Raw genomic sequence first — 17,044 nt, forward strand, 5'->3', positions numbered from 1 at the left:
GAGTGAGGATGTCTAATATCACTAATTGATAACAGCATATAAATACAATCAAGAATATTACATCAATCTACCTCCATGGCAAACCCTTAATAACTATGTCTACAAAGATAGGTATGACAAGTTCACAGATATGCTACCAAATGAGAAAAATGAGAGCATTTCATCAAAGACCTGGAACCAGACAGACTTCACACTCTGAAACTCTAGCTGGAACAAAGAGATAAAAGACACAATGAAAGGAAGAGAGTCAAACTACCCCTGTGTGCAGAGGGTACTATTCTATCCCTGTGTGCAGAGGGTACTATTCTATCCCTGTGTGCAGAGGGTACTATTCTATAAACAGAAAAGATTCCACTCGGACTTTCACAACAGGGAAATAAATGCAGCAGCGTAGCATATAAAAATAAATATACAAAAGTCAGTTACATTTCTTTGGTGGGGAGGTCTTCAAGGCAGGGTTTCTCTGTGTAGCCCTGGCTGTCCTGGTTGTCTCACCAGCCAACCTTGAACTCAGAGATCCACCTGCCTCTGCCTCTGTCTCTGCCTGGGCTACCACAACCCAGCTTCAATAACATTTCTATATACCAATAAGAAACTCACTGAAAATGAAACCAGAAAAAGAATCCCATTCACAATAGCCTTAAAAAAAAAAACACAAAACCAAAAACAAACAAAACAAAACCCTTCGGCAGGTGAAAGATTTTAAAGACTGAAATGATAATCACTAAAGAAACAGAAGATACTAGAAGATGATGCCTCCCAGGTTCACAGATCTGGGAGTTAAAATCGCTAAACCAGCTTTACTAGCCAAAGCAATTGCACTGGTGAGATTTTTATCAATTTGAAATGAGTCAGGATCACCTGAGAAAATACCTAAGACTGGCCTGCAGCAAATCTGTGAAGCATTTCTTGATTAACGACTGAGAGTGCCCAGGCCCCTGGGGTGGTGCCAGCTCTAGGCAGGTGCCCCTGAGAAAACAAACCAAGCAAGTCAGTAAGCAGCATTCCTCCATGGCCTCTGCCTCAGGTCCTGCATCCAGTTCCTGTTCTGACTTCTCTCAGTGATGGACTATAACTTGTAAGGTAAAATATAAATCCTTTCCTCCCTCCAAGTTACTTTTGATCCATGTTTTATCACAACAATAACAATCTAAAAGTCAATGCAATTTCCTTCAAAATACCAAAGAATTCAATCTCCACAGAACTAGAAAAAAAAAAAAATACAAAAATTCCTACAGAAACGCAAGAGCCTGAATAGTCAAAGCAATCCTGAGAAAAAGGAGCACGACTGCAAGCACTGACATATCTGTTTCAAAACATACAAAAGAGTCACAGGAACAGAGCGGCAGGACAGTGTGTGGGGGTGAGGGAGGACCCCGGGGCAGAGAGAGAACTGTCATTAAGCCATGTGTTGCTCTTGCAGAGGAACTGGGTTTAGCACCAAGCACACCCCAGTTCACAAACATGCACCTGGTAACTGCAGCTCCAGGATCTATGCCCTCTTTTTCCTCCAAGGGAATCCGGGGCATACATGGTACATATACATACATGCAAGCAAAACATCAACGTATACACAGTAAATCTAAACACAAGCCAAAACAGGAGCCCTCAAAACCAAACCAAACCAAAGACCTAGACCCCTTGTCTCATCCCACACACCACCAACCCTAAATAAATCAAAAACTTAATGTAAGTTTTCAAACTTTGAAAATACAAGAAGGAAACACAGAGAAACTTGTGGCTCCAAGAGCTAAGGAAACAACTGTATCAATGAACAAATGGAATTAAACCAAATTACAGCGCTTCTGAAATGAGAGGAACAAAGGAGGAAAAACTACAGAAATGCAGGAAATTGTCTGCAGCTATTTAGCACAGTAAGATTAATACAGAAACACACGAACGATGCTTTTTCTAATTTACCTGCCTGCTGGGAGAAAGAAGGCACGTGTGCCTTCCGTTCAGAGGACATCTTGCAAGAGTTTTCTTCCACCATGTGGGTTCTGGGGGTCACACCCAGGACATCGGGTTAGCAAACAAGTGGCTTTACCTGCTGTGCTCCCTTGCCATACACAGTACTGTTTAGAAAGGTAGTTCTGTAATCATTCCTATAATCCCACTACTCAGGAGGCTGAGGCTGGAAGACTAAACCCAAGCTAGGCTACACAGTCAGACCCATTCAGCTGCATGTATCCAGTGTCATAAAGAGACAGCTGTCTTTATACAACCAATACACACTAACTTAACAAGTAAATTAAAAGTGGACAACTGACCACAACAGGTCTCAACTTCTCAAAAGCACAGCAGTTCAACAAACTCATAAAAAATTCAATATCAAACTACATCCAACTCTTATCCCAGTCTAAATTGCTGTTATTGAAAAAAAAAAACAAAATAAAAGACAAAACAAATAAATGCTGGCAACAAGGTAAAAAAAACTTACACCCTCCTGGTAGGAGTAGAAATTCCTTTACATAAAACACAATAGAATCCTCAAAAATCTAAAGATAGACCTACCTTATGATCTACATACATGTAGATCTGAAGGAAATGAAATAAACGTGCAAAAACAAACACCCAAATACCCATGTTTATTGTACTACTATTAGTATTGGTCAAATTATAGAAACTATGACATCAAGCCAAGTCCCCATCAACAGATAAGTAGATATAGAAAAAGTTATGGGCACACATGTATAAGCACACACATACGTATATGTACAGACACACATACAAGTATTTGTTACTTAACCAAAAGGAATAATAAAATTTGTGACTACCAAGAAAATGAGCAGACCTAGAACACTGTTATATGAAATAACCAAATATAGAAATACAATCATATTTTTCTGTCATGTAAAGACATTAAATAGAAACAAGAAATCCTGTAAAAGCAGGAGGGCTTTAGGGCAGATGACAGAGGGGACCAGGCCAAAGTATAAAAGGGCAGAACAGAGAACAGACAAGGTCAAGCACCATCTTCACACATGCAACATCACGATGAGCAGCGTTCACTTGTACTATTAACACAGACTTAAAAGAACGTTGGTGTATAGTTGGCCTAGTACTTGATTCATGCAGCATCTTTCTTACTGGTAAAGGGTTAGCTTTTTTACCTCAGGTCAACTCTTTCTACTGCATTCCCAGATCTGACCAATATAGGTGCTGGCAGCAGAGAGCTCGGCATTAAGTGCATGGAGGCGTCGGTAAATCCTTCTGTTGTGTTAGTTGGGATCTCCACCAAGGTCAAAATGAATGCTTGTTCATCTTCTCCATCTTGCTGAACATTAGCAAACAGATTCACTGTTGAAGTTAAACGTTAGCAATGAAAAAAATAAACCACGAAATAGTACAAAAATCATTATTTCATCTCTAAAATAATTCTCATAACGTACAACGCCAAAACTAAGTAAATAAATAAATAAAGCATGTCCCCCAACCCCAGACCCAGGATATTTTGTGGGATAAACTTCACATTTGTATTTTATGACTGCCACCGGCTTAGGTTCAATCTGTTTGGTGCATTTTTCCCTTAGTAACATGAACTAAGGTGTGATAGAATATACCTATAATGCTAGCACTAGGGAGGCAGAGGCAGGAGGATTTCTGTGAGTTTGAGGCCAGCCTAGTCTACTTTGCAAGGTCCAGGACACCCAGGACTACAAAGAAAGACCCTATCTCAAAAAAAGGAAAAGGCTACATCACACAGTATTTACGACACTTTGCTGGAAGCAGCCGTCCATACCTGTATCATCTTGAGGACTGATGTTTTCGTGTTGGGCTTCTGGAATATTAGATGGTACACTCTGCCATTAAAAAAAGAAATTGGTAAAGAGACAGTTTCTCCAAACTTAAAGGCTTGTCTTAAATAAGCTTAAAATACCCAATTAAATTGTCAGATGTGATTATTCCATAATTTTCAGTGTCAGGTGGAGACCCAAACTCCTCAACTGAGTCCATGTTCGCAGTGCGCGGATGCTCAAGTAGTGGCGTCTCGGTGGAGACAAGCTGGTGGGGTGCCTCCACTGTGGGGCGCTCCTGTTTCCCACAAGCTGCCTGTACAGCCTGCAATCCTCTAACGCTTAGGACCTTTAGGCTTTCATTTTGAAACACTGCCAACAGCTGACTCAAGCAAGGCTGGTCAACAGACACCAAAGCTACGGGTAACAAGAGCTGGGTCTCACTGGACACATACCTAACATGAAGGGGAAAACGTCCTTATAACCTATAAATCTCACAAATGCCATCCTAGCCAAGTGACCAGGAAGTATCCCCACTAATATGTCAAAGTCACACTATGCCACACAGAAAGAATGACAGACACTGCCCTGCCTCTGCAGCAATACAGACCTGAAACAGCAACACTCACTGCTGCCTCTCTGGAAGACACAGCTCACCTCAAATAGACCAAGAGCCATTATCACTGTGTGTCTGTGTGCATATATGCCATACATGTGGGTGCCCTTAGAACCCGGGGCCAACTGAATGAGTTCTAGGAACCAAATGTGTGTGCGCAGGAATATATACTAACAGCTGAGACATCCTTCTGGCCCACTATTAACTTGTTTGTGTATGACGTTGCAAGCCTCTGTAAGGGTCAGAGGAAGGGAGCCCCTTCTCTCTGTGGGTCTTGACTGAACTTAGGTTGCCAGGCTTGGTGGAAATCACCTTACCCACTGAGCACTTACCAGCTGTAAAGTATGCCACTAAGACAGGTATGGTGGCTCCTCGGGTGCCCGCGTTCACCCCCAGAACCTCCATGTGTGAAAGGAGAGGACTCCAACCCTGTCCATAGACATGTCCACAAGCAGTATGGTATGAACACACACACACACACACACACACACACACACACACACCCATTCATTCATTCATTCATCCCCTCTCCCCTCCTCTCCCCCTAAGTATCTATAATGATGAAGAGCCAGACAAAGAAAACAAATTAACAATCCAAGAAAACAAAGTATGGGAAAGTTCTTATAGACTTTTGTAACTTTTCCGTAAGGCTGAAATTATTTCAAAGTAAAAGTTAAAAAGCAAAAAGGTGGGGATGAGTTAAAAAACAAACCTTGACACTGGATGTAGATAAATTCCTTACTTTCTACTTTAACAAGTCATGATGTTCAACTATTTTAAACTATATTCCTTTCCTTTTAATAAGCTACTTTGTTCTATATTCAAAACCCAAGTACTTTCCTATTCAAGGAACTTTTAAAAACAGTATTAATGCCAGGCTTGGTGCCAGAGACTAAACTGGTGGTGAAGGGCACCGCCCAGACCTGGTTCCAATCTCTCTCACAGCACCTGTCACACCAGACAGCCACTGAGCACCAAACTTCAACTACTCGCGCTTCCCGGTGCCTCAGTGCAGGCATGTGGATGATATCCCAGCAAACATGTACTCTGTAAATGAAACCTAAAGACTTGGAGCTACGATGCAAGAAATTAACTTCTCAAGCTTTTATCACAAAGCTGGGTAACAGATGTATTTCTATGACAGTGTTTCTCAACCTGTCACTCAAAACCCCTCTCACAGGGGACACATATTAAACATCCTGCCTATTAGATATGCACATTATGTTGCATAAAAGTAGCAAAATTAGTTATGAAGGTGCAGGGAATTTAGTATTTTGGAGTCACCACAACATGAGGAACTATACTGAAGGGGTCAGCACTGAACAACAAAGGTTGAAAACCTTGTTCTGATGGCCTTGGAGGTCAAGAGACCAAAAACACACCAAAAGTTCTGTCATGCTCCTGTTGTTGTTTTGAGACTGGTTTCTACAGAGCCACAGCTGGCCTCAAGTTCCTGGGCCCCAGAGATCTTCTTCCCTCAGCACAGGCGAGGGTCATCACACCCTGTCCACAGTCCATTCCTACCAAGGTAAAACTAGGACCACAGAGGGGAGGAGCTGGCAGCAAGCAGAAAGAGGGCTGACCAAAGAGCACTTGGGAATCAGTGATGAAACTGATTAAATGAACCTACATGTATTTGAGAATTTTTGTTTGTTTTAAACACAAGGTCTCACTATGTGGAGCAGGGAGGCTTGGAATTCACAGGTCTGTTTACATCTCCCTCTCAAGTGCTGGGATCAAATATGTTGTTTTGTTTTTTGAGACAAGGTCTTGCTATGTAACTCGGGCTAACCTAGTTCTTGTTATATAACCCACATTGACCCCAAATTTGAGTCTCCCACCTCTAACTCCTGACAGTGGGGATTGTAAGTGTGAGCCTCCACACAGGCTGGATGTGTATTATCGAAGGCCTGGAGAACTGGAAGGTAATCAGAGAAAGGAGAGCCACATCACTCGGTACTGCACCCGACATCGTTTTACCTCTGGCACATGAAGCATGGGCACAACGCTGCCTTCAGGGCTTTCTCTGAGGGCTTCTTCAGCAACACTGTCACCAAGACTCTGACCTGACTCAAGTGTGTGCTGCCCTATCTCAGACGAAGCAACTGCAGCGCCCAACGTTTGAAGCCCTTGCAAGTCGTCCTCGTGCTCTTCAGTTCTGAAACAGTTTCATACATTATTACATTTACATCAGTCAGCCAAGCACAGGATTATTTCTAGGACCAAGTATTACCATTTAATGTAATGTTTTCAACTTTAAAAATGTTGACTACAATGGAATTAATTGTGTGGCGAGAGCTAAGACACAACATAAGATGAATGCCAGCATCGTCTCCCTCCTTTACCTTGCAGGTAGGATTGCTTCTTGAGAAACCCTGGCCCCTTCGACACCATGAACGCACAGCAGCTGCTCCTGCTCCTTGGTCTCTGCTGCTGGAACTGGCTCAAGGCTTTTGTCGTCTAATTCTACAGCTGTGGAATCATTTTCCTCCGTTTCTTTGAGGGGGCAGGGAGAAAAATACACTTAAGATATAGTTCAAAATAGTACAGCTAAATCTCTATATTAGAAACATTCTCTCTTAAAAAACAAATTTGCTGACCCCTCCAAGATTCTCATACTCCAAAAGTCAGCTAATACACATGCCGGAAGAACGGGGTTTGCCAAGGTTTTGAAAAGTAAAACAGAAAAATGAAACCTGCACTGCATGTATTTTCCTCTCAGGTGCCAAAGCACGGCTTCCCTGCTTGTGGTAACAGTTCTACAGCACCATAATGAGCATCATAATTAAAAGTAATACTACAATTAAGGGCTGGCAAGACGGCTCACCTGCTAGCTAACAGTGACCACCATCAAGACTGAGTTCAATCCTCAGGACCCACACATGAAAGGAGAAAACTGACTCCCACAAGGTGTCATCTGATAGTCTCACATCCTCTGTGACATGCACACCTACCTATACACACAAATAGACACAGGTACACACTCAAGACACACTCATACAGGCACACATGCACATGGGCACACACACACTCGTACATACACATGCAACAATACACAATTTAAAAACTACAAGCCCACACCCAAAAGAGGATTAGAAGTGAGTGCAAAAGGATCTGTCTAATAACTGTACTACACTGGATGTCCTGGAGAGGTGTAATTTATGTGGCAGGAGAGGCAGCTCGGTAGATAACAGCATAAGGGGTGCCATAAAGTCTGACCCCTTGGGTCAACCTCTGGGTCTAACACTGTGAAAGATCGGACTCCAACAAGTTATCAGTAGCCTCACACATGCACCATGTTAAGTGTACGGTTACAGGAGACACACACATGTATACACACACAAACACACAGATACACAGACAGACAGACAGACAGACAGACAGACACACACACACACACACACACACACACGGTAAGGGCAATAAAATTTTAAATGATATCACATATAGGGGAAGGAAAATACTTATAAAGATAAGGAATGATGTGAACCCAAGCAGAGGGGTGGGGCAAATTGACAGACACCACATATGTACTTCTGACTACTGCTCCAGCCAGTTAAGTGAATTAGCTACCTGCATACACCGTCAGACATTACTGGCTGAAGGGAAATCTCAGATACTAGGAACCCAAATTAGGGGGAAGGGTGCTAATATCCAGATGTTCTGAGCATGAATTCAATGAAGGCTATGGCTTTCGCTGCTTTTCCTAAGGATCAGTCCTTTGGCGTGAAGGTACAAGTTAATGTATGCATCACAATATATTAAGGCCATTTAAAAAATGAGAGAGCTCAGGTAGTTAAGAACACTTGCAGATCAGGCAGAAGACCAAAATTTGAGTTCAACTCCTGCATTTGTTATTCAAACTCCAGGGGAAACTGGCACACCCTTCTGGCTTCTACAGGCACCAATCGAAATACAGTGCACAGACACACATGCAGGCATAACACTCAAATAGGTAAAATAAAATGAAATAAAATAAGGAACAAACAAACAATCAAAGAAGCTACTGTGCAAGTGCAGTGATCTGTGATCTGAATTCAATCCTTGGAGTCCATGGTAGGAGGAGAAAACCAGAACCTGCTCTCTGATCCCCATATGTATTTAGTGGCCCACATGACCACACATATACACACACAGAAAGCTAAAAAAAAAAAAAAAAAAAAAAGACATGTATCACTAGTCAAATTTACAATGAAACCCTGCTTCACATCAAAACAGCTGTAATAAAAAGATAATACTGGGGGTTGGGGATTTAGCTCAGTGGTAGAGCGCTTGCCTAGCAAGCGCAAGGCCCTGAGTTCGGTCCTCATGATAATACTGTCCAATGATAATATTGTCTTGGAGGGCTGTGAATGTGATATACTTTTAGTGCCTGTTTACCAGGTTTGAGCCCCTGAGTTCAAATTCCAGCACCACTAAAAAAAAGTTAGGTTTCTAGGAGGGGACAGAAAGTAAAATTCCTTGCTTCTAGGAAACTGAAATAGGAAGATTCCAAGTTCAAAGCCAGCCTAAACTACACAGTGAAGTTCCTAGTCAGTTTTGAATGCTTAGTGAAATCCTATCTTATGTATGTGAGACAGACATCAGACAAACTCTCATAGATTACTAATTAATAATATAGTCATGGGCTGGAGAGATGGCTCAGTGGTTAAGAGCACTGACTGCTCTTCCAGAGGTCCTGAGTTCAATTCCCAGCAACCACATGGTGGCTCACAACCACCTGTAATGGGATCCGATGCCCTCTTCTGGTGTGTCTGAAGACAGCTACAGTGTACTCATATACATAAAATAAATAAATAATATATACATATATACGTACACACACACACACACACACACACACACACACACACACACACACACACATATATAGTCACGCTACTCTTTTTTTTTAATATAACTGCCACATAACATAAAAACTGCCAGGTAAATAACTGGGTATCTTCTTGAAAACAATTTAATAATTACTCCAAAGATGAAGCTCAGTGACAGAGTGTGTGTTCAACATGTGTGAAAGCCAGAACTCAACCCCTGCCTGGGGGGGGGGGGGGGGGGAGGGCAAAACAGAAATACTGCATGACCCTGAGATTCTACTTTGTATGTATAAACCCAAGAGAAATAAGAACATATGTCCACATGAAAGTTCATAGCAGCATTATTCATGACAGAAAAAGGCAGATACATCCCACATGCTTATCGATACATAATAAACAACATGTGGTATAATTATTCAGAGAAGTATTATTTGGCAATAAAAAAAAAAAAAAAAAAAGGCCAAGTCCAGTGAGTAAAGGCTCCGTCCATGAAAATGTGGCAGCCTAGATGATGTGAGGAGAGAAGCAACCCCACAAGGCACATGTGCAATCCCACTCTATACATACACAGGACTAACTTTTTAAAACATACTTTATACATGCTACCATATAAATGAATCCTGAAAACATGATGGGAAGTGAAAAACACCAGACTGAACTATACACTGTACGTTTCCACTTACGTGGCATGAGTAAGCAAATGTACAAAGACAAATTGAAATTAGTGGTTGCTGAGGGCTGGAGAGTAGCTGCTGACTGTGATAATTATACAATTTGATGAACAGAACACCACTGAACTTTAAATAGGTAAATTGTACCATATGTGAATCATGCTCAATAAGCAAACACAATAGTGTTTGTTTAGACAACCTCTACCTCCATAGTGCTGTGTGAATCAGTGTTCTCACCACCCCTCAGAACATACATGTGAACAAAATATCAGCACATACAAAATAAATTTATAACGATTTATCATTACAAGAGTTGCATTGCCACCGTGAGCATGTGAGGGTCAGAGAGCAACTTGGTGGGGTCAGTCCTCTCTTCTACCTTTATTTAGGTTAGAGATCAAACTCAGGTGCATAGACTTGTGTGACAAGTGCCTTTACCCATCGAGCCACCTTGCAATGTCAATGAAATTTTGTAAGAGAAAAATTAAACTCACCTCTTTGAATTTCCACTTCTGTCCCTTTAGTCATGCAAAGACTGGCAACTTCCTGATGACCATCAGGCTCACTGATCTCTAAAATTCTCTCAGAACCTGCTTTTGGTGTAACAAGCATACTCTCCATTCTCAAGGGGGTACTCATTGTACAAGCTGTATCCCTAGAAGGAAAAAGATGAAGCTGTCAGTGTCAGAGTCCATCCAGATGCCACACATGTAAGTCATTGTTTGCTTCTCTGTCTGCTTTGACAAAGTATCAATATGACATGAGGCTCCCCTAAAACTCAAATCACCTCTTGCTTCAGCCTCCAGAAGGTATGTACCACTACACCTGGCAAAAGGCCATTTCTGAATATTAAAATTAAAAAGTGGTTAAGTTTGCTAAGAGCCATCAGAAGAAAATGGAGACCAACATGTCTGTAAAACATTTATATAAGCCTACGTCACTTAAGCTTCAAAGACACAGAAAACACGCTGCTGTGGTTTTCCATGTAAACTGATAAACCGCCATCAGTGTCGGATAATCCTCAGTTTAACCTGTGGGAAGCTAGCACTGTCTGTATGTCTGTATGTCTGTATGCATGACGGCTAGACGCTGCAGCGACACTGCTGGGCCCCACTACTTGCTGAGTGAATGTCAGGACAACCTGGTTGACAGAGGCTCCTCCATGGCTTCTCCTAGCACGGCAGCTTCTCTGATGCTTTGTTCCTCCAGTACAATCTTGTTGTCTTCAAATGACACGTGCGACATACTAATGACAGGTGAGCACACCTCCTGATAGTCATGAACAGTTTTCTGATTTACATTATCTGGGATAAAAGGAACATGATTCTTATCCTTTGAATGATCATCAGGAAATACACATACTCCTACTGTAGAAAGAAATAGGAAATTAAAATTGATCCAATATTAATAGCTACTTCAATAAATTTCCTCAACATTCAATAACTGTCTAATTTAATTTCACTATTAAAATTTGTTCTATTAGATCCAAATTTAATTTCATTACTTCACATTTCATTCAAGAATTTGATTTGTAATAAGCTTAATTATTATCTCTAAATTTTTGGGGTACTCTAAGTTAAAGCAAGTCTTTTTGTTATTTTCAGTAACAATGTAACTAAATGGTTTCAAACAGGGTATCTTCATTTACTAGCTTTTGAAAATTGTACTTTAAATACTAGAAATTTGTACCAGTGCCACTAAAATATTCTACCTAAGACAGAAGTCCTGCCTGGAACACAAATCAGACAGTCCTCTGAAAGACGCTCAGTGATGAACTTACAAGTCATACAGTGAAAGTGAGTGAACGGCAGATCAACCATTACCAGTCAAAACAACTGCCTATAATCTAACTAGCTACGGTTAAAGATAAGGAACAAATGCGTCAGCTTTTGGGATCGGAGATTTAGCTCAGCTATAGAGCACTTACCTAGCAAGCAAGGCCCTGGGTCCAATATACCACAAAAACACAAATTAAAACAACTATATAGTTTTATGTTGGATTACTGTGTTTAAGATTTAAGCTGGCATTTCCTTTGGCTTCTTCCACTACTATGGAATGAATCACCTCAGTAACTAGTTGCCCTTTACAGATCTATATCAGCTATGATCATCACCTCAAGCAGGAGAGCCCTTTTGCTGAAGAAATATCTATAAAGTAACCAGTGGTCAATGACCCACAATATCCAATATTTATGATGGTACACAGGTTGAGGATTTGCCAGGTAACTATTCTATGAACACAATTTACCCCACACTCCCCAGCTCTTTTACCATCTGACAAGCTCGGCTGGCCTGGAATTCACTATGTAGACCAAGCTGGATGCAAACTCACAGGGATCTGCCTACTTCTGCTTCCCAATGGCTGGAGACGAAAGGCCATCTAGTCCAGCCAAATTATTCTTGTATTTTTAGTTATGAGCTTAGCTATATTTTAACAGTTGGAGCATCTTTCCAGCTCCAAACTATTCTTACTAAGCCAACAGAATCCTTTCAAAATTGTTGCCACTCTACTGGAAGAGACTAAGTAAAATAATGAATGATAATCCAATCTCTTTCTGTGAAAAACACCAGGGACAATTTCTAAGGTGAAAACTCTTACTAAAGATGGAGGCCACTCAGCGTGTAGGCGTGCCGTGCTAACACATTTTTAAAGGTCTTTCTCTGGGTAGGATTTATTTCCAGTCTTACCATCACCCTGTCCAGGAATGATCTCTGACTGCAGTACTATGTCTCCCATTGTAAGTAGAGTTATGGCGGCTTCAGTGCTCCCATCACCGGGACCTTGAGGAAACACACCAACATTCAAACATGAACATGAATCTAAACGTCTCCTCACGTAGGAAGACTTTATGCTCAGATATGTGTCTTCTGGTAAACAGGTGTGACAGCCTTCATACCACTATCCGAGGGCTTGAGTCACAGTCTGTTTATGTCATACACTACATTTTATAGCTCATCGAGGTGACTTGCTCACTGAAAACACTCCCCACACACTAACTGTGCAGCTCCAGGGGCATCTCACTACTTCCTTACCTGACACTGATTCTACACTCCCCTTCTAAAGTTAGGCTCTGAGAAGCTCAGGTTCCTATCAACAGAACAGATTAATGTCTTTGTTCTACACTTTAGCAGACTGTCCCATTTACCTATCATCACTGCTCATCATTACAATACAGTTAACCAAATAGTCTTAATCAATTTTTTGTTAACAGTTACCTGGTTCTTCTTGGGGCTGTTCACCTATGACCACTTCCTAAAAGAAGGAAAAACAGGTTCAGTGTTTCCATCAAACAAATATTCTGGTTTTATTGTTTTTAAGCATCATGTTTTACAAGTGTTTCTTTGTTTTTAGTTATTATAGTAAATCTTTTCTTAATTTATGTTTATCCGTAAAGGCTCACACGTAAGAACAGAAATAATAACTTACAGACCAAATTCTTTTGTATCTCACTCCTGATTTACAGTCTCCTATTCTTAGTTACAAACCTTCATCTCTAGTCAAATCTGCTTCCAGTCCTAGAGGACAGGGACTTTCTACAGTGCGTGGGTAAAATATAACAGCTGCTAGTAAATGCTGATGGGCAGGAGACAGCTGTGCAGAAAGGAGCACAGGGAGCTCCGCGGACCTGCTGCTGTCCAGCACTCTGTCAAACGTGACCAGAATTGGTTATAAGAGCAAAAACAAATGAGAAGCAGCTCTTCAACTGATCCATATGAAACCGGTAACTAGAACAGCATTTGTGAAACATAACTGCTCAAAACTACACAACAAAGTCTAAAACCCTTTCCTGAGACACATGACAAATCAGCACAGAAGGGCTTCCTCAGCCTGAGAGAGACATCTTAGAAAACCCACAACTACCACTATACTTACTGACACAAGATCAACTGCTTTCCCACTAAAACTATGACCAAATCAAGAATGCCCACTTGTAAGCCGGGCAGTGGTGGTGCACATTTTTAATTCCAGCACTCAGAAGGAGAAGCAGGCAGATCTCTGAGTTTGAGGCTAGCCTGGTCTACAGAATGAGTTCCACAACAGCCAGAGTTACACAAAATAAACTCTGTCTTGGGGGGAAAAAAAAAGTACCATGTCAAGGAACTAATTCACAACAGAGGCTCTAGCCAAGGCAATCATCTAACAAAGAAATCACACTCAAACTAGAAAGTATTATAAATTGAATTTCAATTTTCTGATACTATAAATGTTATCTTCCCTGGAAAAGGTCTTTATAAATGTACTCAGTATAAAACAAAACCATAGGACTGGTCCTAATTCAATACAACAATGGCTCTAGTTCAGTGTGCCAATAAAACATAAAATGATAAGAAAACTGTCATAAATCAATGGAAGCCAAGGTTGGAATGCCAAGAAATGAGGAAGCATCACCAACTTCCATAAAATCAGGAAGGGAAGGGATAGTCGCTCCCTCACATCCACTAGAAAAACCTACTAGAAGCAGTGCATATACACATATGCAGGCCAAACTCTCACATACACGAAATAAAAACAAATATAACCTTTGTTGGTGTTTTAAACCCATCTCTACTGTGGTATTTATGATAATGTAGTTAGTTTTATATAGTTCTTGCAATTTACTTAATAAAGACTTAGGCCTCAGAATTTTGAGGTGAAAGTCTATGATGATATTGAGCTTCACCAAACAAATACAAAAATAAGCTTTACAATCAAAAGTAAAACCCTTGATAATTAACAAGTTTCATCTCTTCATAAAAACAGTTCCCCATATGAGAGGAAAAAATAAACGTTATGAAAATACTCCTGCACTCTCAGGAGGTAATCGAGGGAAGGCATCATATAAACATGACTTACAAATGAGGACGGGTACACAGCCTTCTCTGGTTGCTCGTCCCGAGCTGCTATATCCACATGTGAAAGCTGATGGTCAACCACAGTCAAACATCCTAGGTCTGCACCGTCCATGGTGATCTCAAGCTGTCGTAAGAAGGATTGTTATTTCAATCTGACAAGTACAAACATGAAAACACCTCATTTTCTACATCGTAAGCAAAATTAAACATTAAAATGCAGAAATATGCCACAGCTATACAACTTAAAAACTGAATTACATTAACCCTTAGTGACCAGCAACTTAGCAAAGTAAAACATTACATTTCTGAGGGACCTGGGGCTTTACAACCTGTTATCAAATTCTCTATAGAGAGCCTTTGAGTAGCTGGCATTTCACTTCACATTCCTCTCACTTTGTCCCAATCCTTCCAATTCCCTAACATTTATATAATGTTTTCAAAAACACAGTCATATAAGCATAGGAATACAAAGGGACAAATACTTGGTCCCTGCCCTCGACAGACCCACAATTTAATAAAAACACACGTTAACTATACACAAAACTAACTGTACACTACCATAAATATTATAGTAGATGACTTGATGTGCGTAAAAACACTAATCACTGTATCACTCCTAGTGCAACAACCCTCTCTCATCACCCAGTAATGGATTCACACACTCTTTTACAGCTGGTTTTTAAATATGTGTATGGGTCAGGGAAGATGACCACATCTGTGTGCCTCTGGGGGCCAGGAGAGGTTGCTGGATCCATTTGAGCTGAAGTTATAGGGGTTTGCTGGATATGGGTGCTGGAATCTAAATTATGGTCCTCATGATTGGGTAGCAAGAACTCTTAATTGCTGAGCCATCTCTCTAGACCAAAGGAAATACAATCTAAATAGATTCTGTTTAACTGCTGAGTTAAAATTGCTATGATAGGCTGAGTATAGCCCAAAGTTCATGTTTAAGAGCACAAACTTTGATTGCCAGAAGAGGGGACAAAATAGTGCCACTGAAGAAGATGTTCTGTAGAGACACATCCTGAAGCCTGATTACTAGAAGTGAATTTCACGTCAACTTGCCTTCACCCAAAGTGCTTTTGGAGAGTATATATAGAGGAGCTCCATGTGGTATTACTCATCTGCCCTTCTACAAAACTAACTTTCCCTAGTGTACACTAAAACCTACATTCAGAATACTTTGAACTTTCAGTATTACTTAGTTAATATCAAGAATTCTACTAACTCATTTACCTGTAGACATTTGACATGCTATTATTAATCCTGAATAAATTAAAGGCTGATGATGTTCCTTTGGACTCACAAATGTAATATTACAAATTCTAGAACAGCACCTCCTCTTGGCAGCTGTGCCATAACACGTCTTGAACTGTCTCCTACATTATCACTACAGTCTAGTAAACTACTGATCCTGTTTCAAATGGCTCAGAAAGTGTTCTAAATCCCTAAACAAAATTGATCCTGAAACTCTGCTCAATCACCAGCTAAATGACTAAGACTTGAGTGAGACCAGGAAACCTTAAAGCTACGGAGTGATAACATGAGATCATAGTAAGACCACAGTAAGGCATGTTCCTCACTTCATACCCACTTCATTAGAATGACTAAGGATTTTTTTTTTCCTAAAACTTTTGAAATAGGGTTTCTCTGTGCAGCCCTGGCTATCCTAGAACTTGCTCTGTAGATTAGGCTGGTCTCAAACTCATAGAGACCCACCTGCCTCTGCCTCCTGAGTGCTGGGACTAAGGCTTGTGCCATCACCAAACCAAACCAAACCAAGCCAAGAATGGGGCATACTGTAGCTGTAGAATGACTATTTATCATGAGAGGCCAGGGAGTGGAAAAGAGAGAGAAGACAGAAGTGAGGACAGATGAAGAGAGGAGAAATGGATGGTGGTAAAGACAGAAATTAAAACTTTAGACAAAGGAAAATGATGTAACCAGGGTGTTTTGCTTAAAACAAACAAACAAACAAACAAACAAACTAAATACAGAATTACCAAGTATTCTAGCAAGTCCATTTCTATCTCCAAAAGAACTAGGCGCAGAGAAGCAGAGACTGGAGATCTGACTCAATTGGTAGCAATTGTGCCAACCATGTGAAAACCCCGGTTTCCACCTCCAGCACTACACACCTGTAATTCTAGAATTTGTGAGGCAGATGTAGGAGGATTAAAAAGTCAAGGCCAATCTAGGCTGTATCAGAAAAAAGAGCTCCAGTTTTAAAAGATGAGTTCTCTTGGATGGAGGGTAGTGATGAAAATGAGTAAGAAAGAGGAAGAGAGGGTGGGAGGCTGAGGACGGACACGGCTGTGGTAAAGTCCTTGCCTCACATGCATGAAGCTGAAGGCTCTATCTTCAACATTTCTT

At 40.8% G+C, this 17,044-nt stretch overlaps 1 protein-coding gene across 1 annotated transcript in view; it reads right to left on the reverse strand.

Moving 5' to 3' along the window:
- Bdp1 (BDP1 general transcription factor IIIB subunit) overlaps positions 1-17,044 on the reverse strand; it is a 91,386-nt gene that overhangs the window by 15,602 nt on the left and 58,740 nt on the right. The window contains 9 exon segments of the mRNA NM_001402161.1: positions 3,114-3,300; positions 3,743-3,803; positions 6,334-6,511; positions 6,699-6,849; positions 10,333-10,493; positions 10,980-11,205; positions 12,527-12,619; positions 13,055-13,091; positions 14,673-14,795. Of these exon segments, the coding sequence (NP_001389090.1) occupies positions 3,114-3,300; positions 3,743-3,803; positions 6,334-6,511; positions 6,699-6,849; positions 10,333-10,493; positions 10,980-11,205; positions 12,527-12,619; positions 13,055-13,091; positions 14,673-14,795 (1,217 nt within the window).

Source organism: Rattus norvegicus, chromosome 2 (assembly GCF_021556685.1).
Source record: "Rattus norvegicus strain SHRSP/BbbUtx chromosome 2, alternate assembly SHRSP_T2T, whole genome shotgun sequence".
Lineage (NCBI taxonomy): Eukaryota > Metazoa > Chordata > Mammalia > Rodentia > Muridae > Rattus > Rattus norvegicus.